Source organism: Seriola dumerili, unplaced genomic scaffold, assembly GCF_002260705.1.
Source record: "Seriola dumerili isolate Sdu_G_001 unplaced genomic scaffold, Sdu_1.0 BDQW01001124.1, whole genome shotgun sequence".
NCBI lineage: Eukaryota > Metazoa > Chordata > Actinopteri > Carangiformes > Carangidae > Seriola > Seriola dumerili.
This window is the reverse complement of record NW_019175379.1, coordinates 1,734,983-1,754,752: the sequence shown is the minus strand read 5'-3', so window position 1 is coordinate 1,754,752 and position 19,770 is coordinate 1,734,983. Positions and strand designations below refer to the sequence as shown.

General features: G+C 41.7%; 1 protein-coding gene across 1 annotated transcript; it reads left to right on the top strand.

Moving 5' to 3' along the window:
- Positions 1-201: 201 nt before the first annotated feature.
- yes1 (YES proto-oncogene 1, Src family tyrosine kinase) lies at positions 202-19,614 on the top strand. Its single transcript, XM_022767038.1, has 12 exons — positions 202-273; positions 9,167-9,477; positions 10,954-11,053; positions 11,586-11,684; positions 11,939-12,042; positions 13,002-13,151; positions 13,690-13,845; positions 14,342-14,521; positions 15,395-15,471; positions 15,784-15,937; positions 16,776-16,907; positions 18,006-19,614. The coding sequence occupies exons 2-12, from the start codon at positions 9,180-9,182 to the stop codon at positions 18,212-18,214; spliced, it is 1,659 nt and encodes a 552-aa protein (XP_022622759.1). The 5' UTR covers positions 202-273; positions 9,167-9,179; the 3' UTR covers positions 18,215-19,614.
- Positions 19,615-19,770: the final 156 nt, after the last annotated feature.

Sequence of the window (19,770 nt, the reverse complement as noted above, 5' to 3'; positions counted from 1 at the left end):
CAATGACTGACTGCTCCACCAGCTCCGCCATCCTCACAGACTGTGACACTTGAGCTGCTTTGATTTAACTTCAGCACTAAATCTGACCACAGTTGTTTCTCTGGCGGATGGATGAAGTGAGGATGAAGGCAGCTCGGTCCCGATTGGAATAACTCGGATTTTCTTTCTTTTGATTTTTTTTTTTTTCTTTCTTCACCGGATCTGATTCAAAGGAGGGGGGAAGGAGAAAAAAAAGGAGAAGACACCCGAGAAGGTCGCGGATTATCTGTGAAGGTAAAAGCACAAATTAAACTGGTCTTTGTCAGAGCTGCAGGATCAGATGAGGATGGGCCGAAACGCAGCAGCTGCTCGCCTGTCTGATCTGTCACCAACAAAGGAATGAAGCTGACTTATTATAATACAAACATATACCTGTCTGTACGCTATAGTTTGCAATGCGATGTTCCCTGCATGCCAGGAGCTATGGAGAATTCATTAAACCATTTATATAAAGGTAAAGACTATATATATATATATATATATATATCAGTGGATACAGAGCATGTGCTTAAAGACTAAGTGGAATATGAGTGTAACCATATCAGAATATCAGATAGCAGATAAATACTTTAAAGTAGGACAAGGTCATTGCATTACAGTAAAATATCATTACAGCAATTCGTTAAATACATCATATGAGATGGTTTAAGTATCTTATACATGAAGCTTAACTAGTCAATGAAGGATCGTGGTAGTAAAAGAAAAGGATAAAAGTTAAAACTCATTTGAGTAAATTGATTTAATTGTTCAAATCTGGCATTTTTATGAATGTTCTCAGTTTTAATCTCTTTTGAGCACTGTTGACAGATGTTTGCCCACGCATTGTTTTAACTATAAGTCCAGCTGACTTCAGTGAGACCCAGACACAAGAGGCACAACTGCCACCTCATTGTTGCTAATATCTAACCCAGTGTTTGACTCATGTTGATTCAGATTAATCAGAGGTCTGTATCAGGCTGATGAAGATGATGAGGAGGAGGAGGAGGAGGAGGAGGAGGAGGGAGGGAGGGAGGGAGGGAGGGAGGAGGAAGTTCAGGCCCTCCTGGTGATGCTGTCAGTTTGCACAGTCTGAATTCAAACTTGGTGATTAAACAGCTGAGTCACCGCTTCTGTGTGTTCCTCACTCTGTGCTGCTGCTGTACTGTTCACTTACTGTAGTGCCACTGATCTATTTCCACTTTGAGGGCAGGGGCTGGAGAACTGTCCTCATTACCCACATAGTTTTTCAAAGCCGGCTCGGAGTGAACTCACTGACTGTCGCACTTTAAAGTGACTGGATAATGTGTCGTGTAAAAGATACAGCCTCTCCCCGACGGCTCTGCGCCTCTGCCGGTTTTTAAATTGCAGGTGAATTTATAAAACACCAAAAACTACAGTTGCAGCGCTGAAACGATATAACTTGTTACATTACACCGCAAACAAAGAGCTTTGTCTCCTGTCCTAATTTCTACAAGTGAAATCAGCCACACAAAAGGTTCCATTCATAAAACACAGCTTGCTTATAATCATCCAGCAGAACTCTAAGCATAACATAACAAATCACATAACTCATAAGACTTGTGCGTGACACAGGCGAGGTTGAAATTCTTGTTCGTATCGCTAAACACCACAGGGTTGTAAGTCATGAGCTTATGCACTTTGTTTAAACGTGACAGTGCAGCGCAGCACGTCACGGCTCAACGAACACAGACGCACTGATTCACTTTTCTTTCTCAGAAACTCCACTAAGGGTTTCTCATGATACTGAGTACCGATACCAGTCTTATCTCATTTAAAAGAACGGCTGAAGAAGCTCTCTAATGAGTGCTTTAGTAGCAGGAGGTTGCCAGATACGAGCGGGCAGTCGGCAGCTGTGTCCTTTGCCCTGCCCTCTAACTGCAAAATCTTAAAAGAAGCAGATTTTAGTGAATCGATTTTGCCTGAGAAAACAGGCTAATCCAGGCTACCGCACGGGGCTTACAGTCACTCTATTAGATGTTGACACTTCAAACACCCAGCCTAGTTATGTGCTGACAAATGGATGATTGTAGACACACTCTGATTCCCAAAATAGCTCATGTTTACCCAATGCTCAGGTGCCAGTCTTCAGGTATTCCCATAAGAGCAGTTTTTTTTTTTTTGGAAAATGTGTGATGTCTGTTGTCTGGCAGCACAAAAACTGACACGTGTACAACCAAAAGCTGTTCAGTGAGGTTTAGTGTAGAGTTGTTGTTTTTTTTTTACACATGATCTTGTCGAGTTAAGTTAAATCATATTAACGCGACAGCTTTTCCCTCAGGACTGAAATATTGATGGTGAAGAGAGCTGTGGATTCAAGCTGCTGTGCTTTGAATAACAACAGTCAAGCACTGAAAGTCTCCTCATTCATTTCCAAGAGAGATTTTGTATTTAGTATTTCTCAAATCAAGTCTTTTCTTGCCCTCAATTTGTTTGTAGGCCTCGGGATCAGTTCTTGTAACAGGACTCTACACCCCAGTGTAAATCTCATTATGAACCATTTATTGATGTTTCTCTGACGCTCTGAGGCTTTACATCCATATCGTCACACAACATTTCTCCACACCCCAGTTTTAACCCATTGGCATCAGAGGAATGTGGTGGATGGTGGCGGGCAGCATCTGTTGCAGATCTGAAGCCCAGTAAAGCTCCAGAGACCCTCCCCGTCTGCAGCCACAGCGTCAGCTGCTAACAGCTGTCCAACGGGACGCTGGGCAGGGTTTCACTCAGACCGCTGGCTGATGGATGGAGGAACTCCACCATCGTACTTCCTCTCAGCTTGTCTGTCTGACTCTCAGCCAGCCAAGCGTCAACTTCATAAGAGTCTAGATCATCACAGGGGAGCGGAGGCTGTTTGATCCAGTAAGATGCTAAAAAACTCAAATATATTTTAGAATCATTAGTTTAGTTCATTTATAATGCATGCTCTGCATTTTTTAATGAGCTTTACAGCCTCAAATCTATAAAGGAAGGATCTGAAATACATGTTCAGTCAGTTATGTATAAAATAACACACAGTATTCACTATCACATCTTGTACTGTAACTTTACCCACTGGATTCCATCCGTGTTAACATCAAATTTATCTGGTAATGTCTTCTAGGCTGAAACCTAAAAAAGTCAATTAGTGAATGTGTAGGGTTTCACCTAATCATAATTTTCACTATTGAGTCATCTGTTGATTATTAAGTGTCGTTTAACCTTTCAAGGTGCTTGTTTTTTTCATGTAAGAGTCAAAAAACCACAAAGTGTTGACTTTGAAGTGATTACAGAGAAAAAGAAGCTGATCTTCACATTTGAGGAGATACATGCCAGTCTGTCAGTCGATCGCTCCATCATTTTATCATCATTACCGGCCCAGCAGCAGCAGCTTTGTCATCCTGAGCATGTTAGCACGCGGACGTTAGCATTTAGCTTGAACCACCACTGTGTCAATACGGCCTCATAGAGTTGCTAGTATGGCTATAGAGTCATTATTGATTGATCATTAACTGTTGATTAACCATTCAAAATGCGTGTTTAGTCCAACTAACATCCCATGAGCCAAACATATTCAATTCAAAATGATAAAAGATGGGAAAATGTAGCAAATCCTCGCATTTGCAAAGCTGGAAACAGTGGCTGACGGATGGCAATCAAAACTGTTGTCAGTAGGTTTTCAGTGGATCGACATTTAACCCAGCTAATTGTTTGTTCTTCAGAAGCGAGCGTTGGTAAAGACGTGAAACTGCAGCTGTCTCCTCTTCTGCCCACCAGGATTGTGAGTGCAGGTAGCACCGCCCTCGAGTAATCCTGTACTTTCCCCTTACTCATCAGCTCAACTTTGTCTCCGCAGCCTTTTTTAAAATTCTGAACCACGGCCACCGAAAGCACCCAAACGTTTTCACCACTCTACTTTATCAGAGAGTGTGAGGGAGAAAAAACTGAGCACTCATCCGTCTTATCGGCATTTTGTGAAGCCTGTGTGGAATTCTCACACTGTGATCGGAGCTGGGGGGGGGGGGACCATCGGCGGGTCGGCTGATAAGAAGGGTGCAGGTTCGAATTATAAATGTAACACAAGTAAATGAAAAGTTTTGAATTCATATCTGTGGAACACACAGAGACGGTTTGAACAGCTATAGTAAATGTGTTTTGTTTTTTTTTTTCTTCAGTGTGGTCTGCTTTCGGTTTAGTTACACACACAAGCTCTCTCCAAGCCTCTGTTAAACACTCCATATATGTAAACACTGGCTGAAATCAGGATTATGTGAGTCTACATAAATATAGTTGATGGGTGAAAATAAAACAAAGACACTAGAGCTTGTAGAAGTGAGAGCACGAGAGGATGCCTCGAAAAAACTCCATGAAACTATGTATGTTCTAGGCAAAAACAAGTAGGAACAAGAGGTCAAGGGTCACAAGGTCCCTCAGGGGAACATCTGGATCCTGCAGACAACAAATACGGTTAGTTTTTTGTTCATTATGTATTTCCTGTAATACGTGATCTCCTTTTACTTATTAAATAGATAAGTATTTAGTACTTACACCAAGGTATCCTACTGCGCTGAAGCTTCAGCGTCGTCCCTCACTTGTAAGTCGCTTTGGATAAAAGCATTTGTCAAATGAGTAAATGTGAATGTAAATACAGTGTGTGGCCCTGAGTCCGCCACCAGCTATCAGTTCTACAGCAGCTTACGGGACAATCTGACCTCACTGGAAGAGGAGTTTAAAACAAAGATAGAGTCTAGTCTGTGGCAACATAAAACTCTAAGGTTTTTGTGTCCTTATCACAAGTGTTTCTGAATTCATTTGTCATTTTTTCTGTTGTTCACAGTCAAGAAAAGACTTCTGTCTGCATTGACTACATCTTACACATACTAGCAAAAAAGAATACACATCTTTGTTTTTAAGATTTCAAAAAAAATTCACAGTCACGCTGGCTGAAAAAAAGAGAAATGTTTGCCTCCAGCTGTAATCATTTCAGTCCGTACCAAATTACAATGCTTTGATTGAAAAGTCCGGCTTGCTCTGTCCCTTTTTTGTCTCTATCTGCAGCACTAAAACAATGGCACCACATCTTTCCAAATCAGATAAACGAAGGAGCCTCTGAATAAACATGTGTTTGTATTTTGTGCATGTGTGATGACATGTAAACTTCCTCATTTCAACTCTTCACCTTCCTCTCTCATTGTTTCTATATAATGTAGCTGTAACTGCTGCAACTGGAAGTCGTCCTGTGTTTGCATGCGATGTGCTGTTGTAGGTCATGTTATCTTCCTTGGGGCAGTGGATGGGATGTTGTCAGCAATTAGAATAAGTTACTATAAATAGCAGCAAGGCAGATTTTCCTTGTGGTCTCATGGCTCCGCTGTTCAGGAATGATTTTGTTTTGAGGCTTGGATATAAAAACCAGTGAGACATTTGGACACTTAAGATCCACTGCAGCAAAGTCTGGCTGCACAGTTTGGGGATTGTATTACTTAACTTATAAGATGATGGTGTGATCTTTTATGTCATTGTGGATTTTTGTTTTTTCTCCAGACACTTTCATTATGACTGCTTGTCTTTTATGCCCGTAAATGCCACACAACACACATTTTATTTTTGTTGCATCCTTTTTCACCTCATCTGGGGTCGTTGCCTTCTCCCTTTGGTCTCATATTATGTGATGGCTGGCTGATTTAAGCGATATGGCACTGATAGACGGCTAGCTGAGCTGATTCAGAGGCTCCGGGAAAAGCCAGTCTGCATCGTATCATCACAGCCAAGAGTCCTTAAGAGCCCTCCGACAGAGATCCCTCTCAGCTGTGAAAGTCTGCTCACCGTTTGTGCTTTTCACATGACAAATATTGAAGGTCACTACAGGCCAAAATGACCATGTGCAGTTGGAATCGCGGGTCAGCGGTGTTTCAGCTCCAGGCCCTGGTGGTCACTCCTGTTTTTTTTTTGTGTTCTGTTATTATCCTCTTAGGGTAAATCCTCCTTGTTCAAGCTGGTAGAGCTGCCACTGTCTGCCTGGGTGCCCCCCTTCAACCAGCTTGCTCTTTCTCTCTGTTTCTCTCTATATATACGATATATATATATATATATATATATATTCTTTATGCCCACACAGCCACTAGTGGGAATTTATATGTATTATTCTTTAGCCCTGCAGTTCTCTACTTATAACTTTGGATTTGGCAGGAATCAGGATAGATATTGTGTTTTATGGGTACAAAAAGTAATGATTTGTCATAGGTAATATTAACATTTAATAATATTTCATCAGAAGAATTCATTTCATTTATGCAGTAGAGTGCTTTTTTAGCTCAGTAAAGATGGTGGACCATATATCACATTTCTTTTTACTGTCGGTAGAAATATGACGAGGGAACAAGTGTGTCTGAACACACACACACGCTGCTGACAGATAAGCTATGCACTGCTTTTCTTTCTTTCCTTTGCATTTACTGTGTAACACCTGCTAAAACCTATAATGTTAAAAATGCTATTTTTTTCTTGCTAATGCCACCACCAACCCATAATAAGGTTGCTACTAATTGTAGCTAATTGTCCAATTAACTGAATGTTCGTTTAATCCATACAATGTCTTATAACTGCTTCCTTATGTGGGAAAACAGGCAGCGAATGATCACACTGACGATGCTGACATACTCACACTGACAATGCTAACATACTCACACTGACAATGCTAACATGTGGATGTTTAGCAGGGATAATGTATACCATGTTTACCATCTTGGTTTCACGTGTTAGCATGCTAATGTTTGCGTATTTGCACTTAACACAAACTCCAGCTGACACTGATGAATGCCATTCATTTAGCATGTATTTGGTCATAAAGCAAACTACTGGACAAATTAAAATTGTGACCCAATAATGGTGCTAGATGAAAAGTTAGAGGATCACCAAAGTTAATACGGTTATTCCTCAGGGACCTTGAATATCTGAAGCTTAAAGAATTTCTGGCAATCCCTCCACCGGTTGTTGTGATATTTCAGCCTGGACCAATCATCAGACAGACATTGCCATCCCTAGAGCCACGCCACTAGAGCAGACACATCTTGCCCTTAGTAAAACTTTAACTGGCAAATCTTGTTTTTTTTTACAGAGTAAATGAGTAAAAGTATTGTTTTTCTTTACATGATTATTTTGGGCACATGACACGTGTATTTGTGCATTTGTGATTATTTGGGAAGAGTGATGTCACTTTTATGAAATGCCTGATGTCTCATTTTTGGAAGGGAAAATTGTCTTCAGTTTAAAGTGCAACTATTCCTGGGACACTAGCCAGTGTTTTATAGCGCGGTAAGTTCACTGCTGACCCGACGAGCCCGGCTCTCCTCTGTCTGATGATGAAATACAAGCCCGCCGTCGTCGACCGAGCTACTGAGTAAAGCCCTCCGTTTTCCACGACACCGGTTTTGTCTCAATGTCAAAGGAAAGGTTGGCTAGGAACCTGAGAGGTTTTTTTTTCCGTGCCAACATTCTCAACATATTGGCTCCATATCCAACTTGTGAGATAAGATTTATTGGTGAGTTCCTTTGAAGTGATTTATAAGGAATCTGTTTCATTTTGACACATCTCCAGTGACTGACCGCTCGTGAAATGGTTTTGTAGAATACGACTAGTGCTCAGCACGAGCTGTAACCTGCAATTTAACCGGTTGCACGGTTTTATGTGAGCAAAGTGTTCTAAATCTTTGGAAGGCTTCTGTGGTTTGTCCCCATTTTCTTGATTTCCTTGGCAGTTCAGCTGGAGAACTCGATGAACTCCCGATTACGCCCCTCCCTCTCTGATGAGGAAAAAATCCCTCCCACCTCTCAACATCAAGGCCACTGTTCCAAAATCAGGGAAAGATGTATTACTGCTCCAGCAGATCCTCTTCTCTTTTACTGATGTATGATTGTAACCCTGTAACTCAGTGAGCTGCTTCCCCACTGTGCCACAATGCAGCTGAGTTGCACCAGGTTTTAGTCTGCTTTCATACCCGACATCTCTGCTCTGAATAAAAGCTTCTATTTCACTTCAGTCCTCTATTGTCTTTCTGTATTCGAATGTGTCAGCGCCAATTATCCGAGTCCAACTCCTCAAGTAGCTGCTGTTCTTGACGAATGAAACTGTTTTGATCTCCCCGAGCTCAGACTTCTTTACGAGCGTGTCTGATTGTCTCCACATTTTCTGGGCCTTCACCTCACGGAAGAATGCCCCAGTGACTCCGGCCAAATGATGTTAGAAGAAGGAATGACAATCACGCAGATGGAGACACACCAATGTTTTGGATCTTTTAGCGTGGTCAGGTTGAGACTTGGGTGGATTATGAGACAATGGGCCCCTAGTCACAGACAAGTAAAAGGCCCCTTACCCCTTCTATAGAGGAGTAAGACACCCAAACTACAAAAAAACAACTACAACTAAGGATGAACCAGAACTGTTGGCAGATTCAGAACCACAACATCAGAGGTGTTGTTTGCAGTTGCTTGTGTCTCTTTATAATCATGTTTGTTCTGTTTGTGGTAATTATGAATCCTGTTGTCATTTTGAGTCCCTGTGTACTCATTCTGCATCCCCTTGTGGTTATTTTGTGTCTTTGTAGTTTTGCATCTGTTTGTAATTGTTTTGAAACTCTCTGTAGGTGTTTTTGAGTCTCTTTGTAGTTTTGCATCTGTTTGTGGTTATTTTGAAAAGGTTGTGGCCCAGGGGCCCCCTGACCCCTTACACCACTGGACCTGTGACTGTGAACTCTCTTTATGACGTAATATCACGACAATATAAACTGTTAATCAGCTTTTTATTCCAGTGTTTTGCGCTACATGCACACAGTTGAATCTGCATGGCCACGTTTGACTTGTGAGTGACTCAAAGCGGATTTAGCATTTACCCATATGTCCCAGTTACCACATGGCTTATAGTCTTAACGCCTGCAACAACAACAAAATGATTCACATGGTATCAGGTTATTAAATCTTCATTTCATAACGCATGATTCAGCGCCTACGGGCCTTATGTTGCTGTCTTTAATCCCGTACTTCTCTTGGCCCGTCACTTTATTTTGCGTTATAAAGGCAAAAGATGAGTTGAATACCGTTTTTATATTCTTCAGTCTGCTGGCATTAAAGTGAAGGCTTTGTGTTGTGTTTCCAGGAAGGGCGAGACGATGGGCTGCATTAAGAGCAAAGAGGACAAAGGTCCTGCAATGAAGTATCAGCCAGACAATTCCCTGGTGTCAGACCCCAACACCGCCGCCACCACGCCTCACGTGGGTCACTACGGGCCGGATCCCACCCAGCTACAGCAGAATCAGCCTCCCTCATCCACATCTGCCTCCGGGGCTGCAAATTTTAACCACACCCTCACACCATTTGGTGGCTCCTCGTCTGCCATGACTCCCTTTGGAGGGATGTCGTCCTCCTTCTCCGGTCCTGTGTCCAACTCGTTCTCTGGTGCTGTCTCAAGTGAGTAGTGTCTTATGTTATTGCAACGCTGATATGGAGAGGATTATCCTCTTAATGTCACGGTTAAAGAACATTATCACTGTTTTTGAATGTTTTATCAGATTTTCTTCTCTGATTGCATCTTTTAAACTGTACTATTGGGTTTTAGTTTTTGAATGGGCTTTTCTTATTTTTCAGACAACCACTCGTAATCTTTCTATTCTTCAATCTGCTTTCTGTGATAGTATTTCCATAATACCGTGTGGTATTCAGTCTTTAATACGATATTTTTAATATGGTATTCAAATTAAGTTGTGGAGACTTGACTTGTTGCAGATGGGTTATCCACCATAGACTCATATAGGAGACTCAAAGATGAACTGATTAGATTTTGGTGGTCAAAGGTTAAAGGTCAAGGTCACTGTGACCACACAAAAACACATTTTTGGCCATAATCCAATAATTCATACGCTAATTAACTGCAACTGGACTGGATGGTGGATACACACGACTGCGAGGCGTTAATTCAAGTTTATCCTTGTGGTGAAATGAATGGAAAACAAACGCTATATATGTATGAAATCGCTACAGTATGCTGGGGCAATATTTAACAGTCATTTTAAGTAAAGAGTAAATGTACTTAAACATGCAAACATACTAAACACTGACCTTAGATTGGTCAGTTTGCTAATCTGTCCATGTCACGGCTAATGCCACAGTCATTGTTGTTTTAACCAGCTCTTCCTTGTTAGATCTAACACAGGTCCTGCTATCAACTGTGATCACTATAAACGTTTCTGAGCAGCTTACAGCAATCCGGAGAGCAAAGAGATGAGGTTGAGATTGAACCCTCCTGTTTAGGTGGGATTTAGGTTGTAATCGTCCTCCTATGTTGGATTATCTGCTTTCAGAGGGGGGTGAAGGTGGCATTTGGATGGTATTTTGCTTTCTGCAGGAGATAATGGGATTAGTATTGACAGCATTGTTGTCAGTGGTGGGTATATGAATGTCTTCTGTCAGGGCGTGTGGCCGCGCAGTAGGCAGACTGAAAGATGAGACTTACACTATGATTTACTGAACTATGTATCATAGTGTTTAATTTGAGCTCTTGTGCCAATAATTTACTAAATACTTAAGTGTGACTGATGGGATCGAGATTATGACAGGGAGACAATCTTATCAAAAACTGGTTTGATATACTGTTTATAGCGGCATTGCTTGTCTTCCTGGAGTCTAGTCACAGTCATATTTCCATGCAGGAGAAGTACTCATATTATAAAATTGCAAGCCAAAGAAGATCAATACAGTATGAGCTCTCAGACCCTGGCGAGACAGATTTATCACCTTAAATTGGTCTTTAAACAGTCACTCACAAACAAACCTGCTGCGTCCTGATTTGTTTCCTCTACAGCACCATAATGTCCTGTACTTGCATCATTGTCTGCTATTGTGTGTACAGTTATTCATTAATTTGTGGGTGTGTTCTTGTGTTTTTAGGTGGTGTTACATTCTTTGTGGCCTTGTACGACTATGAAGCCAGAACATCAGATGATCTTACGTTTAAAAAGGGAGATCGCTTCCAGATCATCAACAATACGTGAGAATCTCTCTAGTTTCTCTCTCGGTTTATGGAACATTTATTTGAATATGTTTCCGCACAAGTAGTGCAGTGATTACAAGATGCCTTTCTTTCGAGCAATAATGATCAGCTGCACCTGTTCGGTGTGTATCTGCCTCCATGAATGAGTTAGATTACTACTTGTTTCCTGATGCTGCAAAGCGCTGAGGCAGAGATGTCGCCTTAGGTAATAACGTTATAATGTAAAGTAGATGAAGATAGTATAAAAAACGCATTTTAAAGACTCTCAAAGACTTTTCAAATCAAATCTGGAGATCTTAGCAAAACAAATAAGCTGAGAGGAGAATTTGGGATGAGATTTACAGGTCAAACCTTTTCCATAAGCCACATGTATACTTTTATACAAGGCTGACTTGTAAATTATTAACCCACCATTAACCGATTTTCATCCCCGGTATCAATCGTAGTAGGATATGTAAGTACCGGTCATTGGTCGACTGTTACATGAACAAACCATTCATCTCATCTCTCTTGTGTCATTGTCCTCCAGAGAAGGAGACTGGTGGGAGGCTCGCTCCATCAACACAGGAAAGAAAGGCTACATCCCAAGCAATTATGTGGCCCCTGCTGACTCCATCCAGGCTGAAGAGTAAGGCCTTGTTGCTGCTTTTAACCTCATTACTCCATTTACAGCAACTGAACCAGGAGACTAATGGCACTAGCATGATTTCATCTCACATGGCTTGCATCAAAGCACAGATGTCCAACATAAACAGCCTCACAACCTGAAATAATGTGATTTTGATGTTCTCCGCCAGGACATGTAGTAAATACAGTATGTTACTGATTTTCAATAGTAAGCTTCGCAATCTGCAGCTGCCTTACTTTCATGTGTTTTTCTAGGTGGTATTTTGGTAAAATGGGTCGCAAAGACGCTGAGAGGTTGCTGCTGAATACAGGAAACCATCGAGGAACTTTCTTGGTCCGGGAAAGTGAAACTACTAAAGGTGATACTGACTTCTTTATAAAGATATTTTCTGTCATCCTGAGTCAGTTTCTGGGTGTTAGACTACTAGCAGTGTAAGGCTTTGATGGATACACAGCTTCCTAGATTTAATCATCATTACAGAAGATGAGCAACTGCGACAGAAAATGTCTGGTTCTTTGCTTAAAAAGTCAAAGGTTAAAAGAGTGCACTAAACCTAAAGAAAGAAGCCCACTTCAGCTCCCAATGAGCATGAAGAGAGCTCAAAATTGTGTTGCTAGCAGTGCTATGGCCTCTCCATTGCAATGTCAGCTGAGGATCACGAGGGTCATTGTATTTAGAGTACAAGTCAGACTAGCAAGCAAGCAAACTTTTTTATTTTGCGCTTTTCAAAGCAGAAGTTACAGCGTGCAAAAGTTTAAAGAAGGGGATAACAGAGACAGAGAAGTGTGTGCAGTGTATAACAAGGCTAAGTGCAAACAGCAATGCTAGCTGCTCTGTGAGGCTGTACTCAAGCACAACAGGGCTTTGAGTTAAATGCTAATGTCATCATGCTAACATGCTCACAATGACTTTGCTAACTTGCTGTTAGCAGGTATAACGTTCAGCATGTTCACCATTGTAGTTCAGTGTGTTAGCATGCTAATATTTGCTAATTAGCATTGTACAGCTGAGTTTGAAGGGAATGCCATTTCTTTAAAAAAAGATACAGGACAAATTGGATGAAACACTCTGGTATCACCAATGTTTTTGGTTTGTTTTTGGCTAGCAGAATTAAGTGTACAACAGACAAAGTTAAAGGCATAAAATCAAGAAAAACCAAAAGAAAAACAGGATTTTAAGATACTATTTAGGCAAACAACGTGCTGTCAGCTGCCAGAAAACTTTGCCAATCTAAATTTCTGGTCTTTTTTGACCACACAGTCAAATCATTGACACAGTGTTGAGTTGGATAAAGAACATTTCTCTTTCCTCCTTCAGGTGCTTATTCTCTCTCCATACGAGACTGGGACGAGGCCAAAGGAGACAATGTGAAACACTACAAGATCCGCAAGCTTGACAACGGGGGATACTATATCACTACACGAGCACAGTTTGACACGCTACAGAAGCTTGTCAAACACTATACAGGTATGTGGCGTGCAAAGCTTCCCGCTCAGTCTGTTTTTCTCTCTCCTCTCATTCATTATTCATCACAATCTCTCATCACACCTCCAGGAATTATCCTGAAAATTACTTTGAGTCACACCCGCTGCTCTGTGCCACCATGCAGTTTGCTGTGCTGCCTACAATAGGCCCCAGAGTGTTTCCAAGGGCGATGAATAGCCTTTAATTTTAATAACAATTGATTGTGCATTTATGATTTTGAGCCTCCCACCTTGTCTTCGGCCTGAGGAGGGTTGAGGTTAAATCACTATGAAGCCACTTCATTTCAGAGTGACTCTGGAGAGGGTTTTGGTCTGTTAAAAAGCCACTTAATCTCATTTATGTTTCATCACAGTTAGCATAAGAGCGTCTAAATTCATCAACATCAAATGGAATGAATCGATGCATGAAAAAGACTGGCTTTAAAGCGCTGTTTCGAACTGGTTCAGAGACTCGTGGGTGTGTGTGTGTGTGTGTGTGTGTAATGTAGCGTTTTGATCACTGTGTCTCACTTTTATCACAGAGCATGCTGATGGGCTGTGCCACAGGCTAACCACAGTTTGCCCCACGGTCAAGCCTCAAACCCAGGGGCTCGCTAAAGATGCCTGGGAGATTCCCCGGGAGTCTCTGCGACTGGAGCTCAAACTAGGCCAGGGCTGCTTTGGAGAGGTCTGGATGGGTAAGAGCAAGACAGACAAGACACACAGGAACATGTTGAGAAAATGCTTTCTGGCATCATAGACATGTTTATTATTCACTGGTAATAATCTAGACTGGGAAATACAGAATCAGCCCAGACTTATGTAGGAAATGCAGACACAATGCACATAATGCAAACATACACAAACACTCCGAAGACTATATTTATTGTGTCTATTTTAGTCCAAACTTATCCACTTCCTGCAGTAGCTTCCTCTGTTTGTTGTGTCCTCTTTATCTCCAGAGATCGTCTCAGTCAGGAGGACAGCTCCAGCCAAATTTATTCATTCCTGGTTGAACTCCGAGCTTGTATCTGCTCATCCCAGGGATATTTTTGCGAGCAGTGCACGCATGACAGCACATGTCTGGGCAATTACAAGAGCTAATTAATGATATTGTCTCGCTCCCAACCCATTAAGAACACTGATTACCCCTGTGGCCTCTGGGCTTTTCTCTCCCTGTCTTTGTCTCGGCAGGCACGTGGAATGGCACCACTAAGGTGGCCATAAAGACGCTGAAGCCAGGAACCATGTCGCCAGAGGCTTTCCTCCAAGAGGCTCAGATCATGAAGAAGCTCAGACACGACAAACTGGTGCCTCTCTATGCAGTGGTGTCTGAGGAACCCATCTACATCGTCACAGAATACATGGCCAAAGGTGAACACAGATACCTGAAACATATCCCAAAAACATGTTGAAGAAGGTGCAGACTGGCCTATCTGATCAGCAATTAAAACAGATATTCTATGAACCTTCAGCCCTGGAGAATAACAAAACTCAGCTGTTTCCTGTTACATGACACAGATGAGGTCTATTTTTAAAGAAGAAGCTAAACAACATCAAGCCTGAGCCCGTAGACCTTCCAGGCACAAAACTGATCACGCGGCCTCGGTTTTTCAGGCGCAGCGGTGATGTCAGATATATGCATGCTCATTTCCTTAAAGGAAAAAATGTAAATTTTATGGAGGTTTTAATTAATACGCTGTACAGATTGAAAGTCCTTGAAAGTCCCTTGTGGTTCCTCGGGGTCTGAAACTGGGATGGTTAATTGAAAACTGCAGTAGTTTTGTGGGAGGCTTTCATAGCTTCAGCTGCAATGCACTTTTTTTTTCAGGGTTTTATGAGTAATTAGATTTATGTGTGTAAATGTTAACTCTATGACATATGCCTCCATGTGTGTGTGTGTGTGAGTGTGTGAGTGAATGCGTGTCTAAATGCCTGCAGTTTGTTGATTCAGTGTGTTGTGATCTCATAGAGCAACTGCTTTAGGATTTTCCACAGCTCCGCTACTCGTCATGCAGAAAAAATACTTCCTCTGATAGACACTAAATGAGAAACACTGATTAAATATCACTGTGAATTGCATACCAAATTACAGTCAAGCTTAATGTAATATTCAGTTTAATTGGAGAGATCCAGGGCTTAATTGAAATATTTAACGTTTCGTACAGCGGTATATTGGTATGCAGCTCACTCACAGTCCCATCAGCTGCACCTCCTCATGACCTTTCACTTTTGCTGTTTTTATAGGAAGCTTGCTTGACTTTCTCAAAGAAGGTGATGGAAAATTCTTGAAGCTTGTCTTGCTGGTGGACATGGCTGCAAAGGTGAGACAAAGCACACTTTCTTTTTTCCTTTTTTTTTTTTTCTTGTTTGTTGTTGCACGAATGCAGAATTTGTGTCAGTGAATCACACTGTTAAGTTTAGAGCTCTATTTTAAGCTTCAGATTTTTAAAAAAAGAACCACAGCCTCAGGTAAACATGTCTTCCTCTCCCAGATTTGGTACGCTTTGCTTTTGTTCCTTCACTTTTACTCTTCTTTTAACAGTGTGACGACGGCCTTGACGTTCAGAGTGTAAGCTAAAAATTATTTACTGGTGCGGCAGTCGTGAAGTGCTGTCAAATTGTTTTGTTTTCAGATCGCTGACGGCATGGCTTTCATCGAGAGGATGAACTACATCCACAGGGACCTGCGCGCTGCCAATATCCTCGTGGGCGACAACCTGGCGTGCAAGATCGCCGACTTTGGTCTGGCCAGGTTGATAGAGGACAATGAGTACACAGCCAGACAAGGTCAGTGCATACACACTGTACACAGAAACACACACACAAACACACACACAGACAGTCTGAGTCACAGGTGAATGAGGCGGCAAGGTGGAGATGATAGAGCAGCGACCTCACAGCTAGGACGACTCCCTATTGTCTCCTATCATGGTGTATTAGGCTAATAGTGGAAACCAGATGCTCCTGTTCCCTCTGATTAGTTGTGCTTTTCGCACGCTGGGAGGATTCAGCTCTCTGCTTTGTCTGCTGCTGAAAGCGCTGCTTCACCAAATTGCTTAAAAAATGTATCTAAGCATGCTGATCATTTTAGTTTTTATGTGCCCATGCTTTGAGATTTGTGTCTTTGAAATTGAATCTTCTTTGTCCGATTAACTACAATGGAGGGTTTGTCATGAATGTGAGGCAAACATATTTTCCAATAAAGGTTCAAGACAGCAGTTTGCTTATATGAATTTTTACCAGAAGCAACTGTGAAACTGTATTCAATCATACAAATCAGAAAAATATGAAATACCAAGAGTTAGACCAAAGGTAGGCTATTGTAACAAGATTATAGAGTCTGTGCTAATGGGTCTGCTAAATAGTCACTATGGTGATTAAAATGATTTAAATTCTTTGAGATATTAGGACTTTTCTGTGAAGTGTATTGGCCTGTCTGTACGAACCAGAATGATGGAATCAACAGGGAAAGAAAAACTGGTCTTCATGATGTAATTGTGGGTCATTGTGGTTTCCTGTAAAATTAAGCCAGAAATGAACACGTACGCCCTCTAGTGGGATCATCTGACTCCCCCCCCCCCCTTTTTTCCCTCTCCTCTCCTCCCCTCCCCTCCATCGCCTTCAGGAGCCAAATTTCCTATTAAATGGACGGCCCCGGAGGCTGCACTGTACGGCCGCTTCACCATCAAGTCAGACGTCTGGTCCTTTGGTATCTTACTCACCGAGCTCGTCACCAAAGGCAGGGTGCCCTACCCAGGTAAATGACAATCAAGGCACACATACACGGTGATGCATATGCTTGATGAGGAAGAAGAAAAAAAAAAAACCACACCGTCAGAGAGCGGTGAATCATGGCCGAAGTTATCAGCTTTCAGTCTGTCAGTAGACATCAAGCTGGCGTGTTTGTTAATGTCAGAGGATGAAGTAAAGCTGCCTGTCTGACATTGTCTGTGCTGGTTGTTTATGCCTCTGCAGGGGTAACACTGAGATCTACACACACACACACACTGATACCTTTACACACACACACACACATATTTGGGATTAGATGAGACCATCTGGTGGGGAACGATCAGGAGATTGAACACCACTCTTGTTTATAACCATCTGCCAGACTGGTACTGCCCTGGGGAGCGGTTGCCTGCAGTGTTCTGCACTACTTTCACACTGCCCCGCTTTATATCTGACGTAGTGCTGAGAAGATAATTAGATTAGTCCATTGACAGCAAATAATAAACAACCATTTTGATAGTTGATTAAAGGAATAATAAGGAATAAGCATTAAATTAGCATAAAGACTGATAACAGGGAGAAGCAGCTAGCCCGGCTCCATCCGAGAGTGACTAAATCTACTTTCCAGCACTTCTAAAGCTCAATAATTTGCACATTATATTTAGTTTGATTAATGAGTGTAACATGATACAACATGTTACTTTGCGTTGCCCCACTTGACAGAACCAGGTAAGCTGTTTCCCCCCAGTTTCCAGTCTTTATGCTAAGCTAAGCTAACCATCTTCTGCCTGTAGCTTCATGAGAGTGGTATTATTCTTCTCATGTAATTCTCAGAGGGATGGCACATGAATAATTTATCAAACATTTCCCGGTTTGAGCTTCTCACAAGTGAGAATCTTCCACATTTCTGTGTGTATCAATGAATAATCAATAAAGGAAATCATCATTAATGTCAGCCATTTGCATGAAGGCTCTTTGGTTAATTGTAAACAATATATAGTTAGAAACATGATCCCAGTTTCCTTCTCTCATCACATCATTTCTAGTCTTTTTTGATGAAGTGAAAACACTTAAACGTTCTAACAGCCATCTCCACCCCCCACCCCCACCCCACTCTTCTCAGGCATGGTGAACCGGGAGGTGCTGGAGCAGGTGGAGCGAGGCTACCGCATGCCCTGCCCCCAAGGGTGCCCCGAGTCCCTGCACGAGATGATGAAGCTCTGCTGGAAGAAGGATCCGGACGAGAGGCCCACTTTCGAGTACCTCCAGTCTTTCCTGGAGGACTATTTCACCGCCACAGAGCCACAGTATCAGCCTGGAGAGAACCTATAGCCTGCCCGCACCCTGCGGTCCCACGAGGAGACTTGTCTAAAGACGAGAGAGGGCAGGAGCTGAAACTTCAGACTTCGTAGAGAGTCGACTGGAAAACGGGATGATCAGTCGCGTGAACCACTACTTGCTCCACCCTGTCCTGGTTCTGCGTTCCAGTGTCCGCCAACATTTTGTAGTATTTTCATATTTTTTTTTTTGTCTTCACACATGGTACTACACAAGTCTTAGCTGTGTGAATTCCTGATTTTTTATTTTTTTTTTCATGTGGATTTAATCATCGTGTACAAAATGGCAGACTGTGGAAATGGACACATTGGCATATTCATTTCTAGCATGTTTTACATACACGGCTCGTGAACACAGCACTACGTTGCTGTGAAATAAGCTGTGACAATGCCTCACAAAAGACACAGGTATTATTGTGAGTAGCAGGCCTTTTATGTGTTTTAATGTGGAGAGCTCTCTCTCCATGTTTCTCCAAATTGTAGTCTCTGTGGTAGATTAGTAAATTATGCATCAAAGTGATTAATTATTGACGGAGGTAATATGCTAAACTAATAGGGAGAAGCTCTCAGGGGGTTGATGGTCATTATCACAGTCCATTTGACAGTGATTATTTAAAAGCAAATCCCACACAGTTTATTTACATAATCATCATTTGCAGTGCAATTTTTTATTTGTTACAAATGGGTGACTAGAGGAAGTCTCTGTGTTCCCTGCTTTTTCAATTTTAGTAATGTTATGTTCCTTTTAAGAATTTATTATTGCAAGAATTTATTCATATCATGTGGACATGGTTTTACAGCTTCATTTGAAGTCTTTCCTCACTGTCCATCATCGTCCAGAAATCTCTGATAAGACTTTTATAACAGTTGGTTGTATAATCTCACTGTGATGACTACAGAGAGACATGCTTACATAAAAAAAAAAAAAAAATGTGTGTAGAATGTGTCACTGGGTTTGGTTTTACAGCAAAATAACAGTTAAACAATGATGAAACTCGTAGACGTGTGGCCCCTTGCCAAGCTGGGATGACACTACACATATGAAACTGCTGCCAATCAAGCATGCAGGAGGATTTCACTGGCTGCAGAACTACTTTGTGAAGGCAGAGAGCATGAAAAAAAAAGAGCCTCCTAATAAGCTGGAAACAACCATCTTGTCCTCTGAAATGTGACTGCTGAAGAACTCTCGGACTCTCGTGGTCTTCTCACTTGTACAGCAGTGATGACGCTTTTTTACAGCGAGTTACTCTTTGCATTTTGTTCCTGTATGGACTCATCAGGACAGTATTATAATGGAATAATTGATGACTGGGCTTGTAAAGAAGGGCTTTGTATATTATAAAATCTTCATTTTATATTATTATTAATGAAATGGACAAGATTGCATATTATATTCGGGAGGGAGGGAGTGGGTGGAGGCTCATCCGGGGTAATTTGTACAATAAAAACGTGATTTTACACCTTTTTTTCCCCTCTTCTTCTAAGAAATCAAATGTTTTGATTTGTCCCTTTAAGCGTCTTCCTGTAGGCAATGTTTAAACCAATGACAGA

Coding starts and splice junctions, on each gene's coding strand:
- yes1 (XM_022767038.1), top strand. CDS start 9,180: ATGGGCTGCATTAAGAGCAAAGAGGACAAAGGTCCTGCAATGAAGTAT. Junction 9,478..10,953: donor GTTCTCTGGTGCTGTCTCAA/GTGAGTAGTGTC, acceptor TTGTGTTTTTAG/GTGGTGTTACATTCTTTGTG. Junction 15,472..15,783: donor TGGTGGACATGGCTGCAAAG/GTGAGACAAAGC, acceptor TTTTGTTTTCAG/ATCGCTGACGGCATGGCTTT.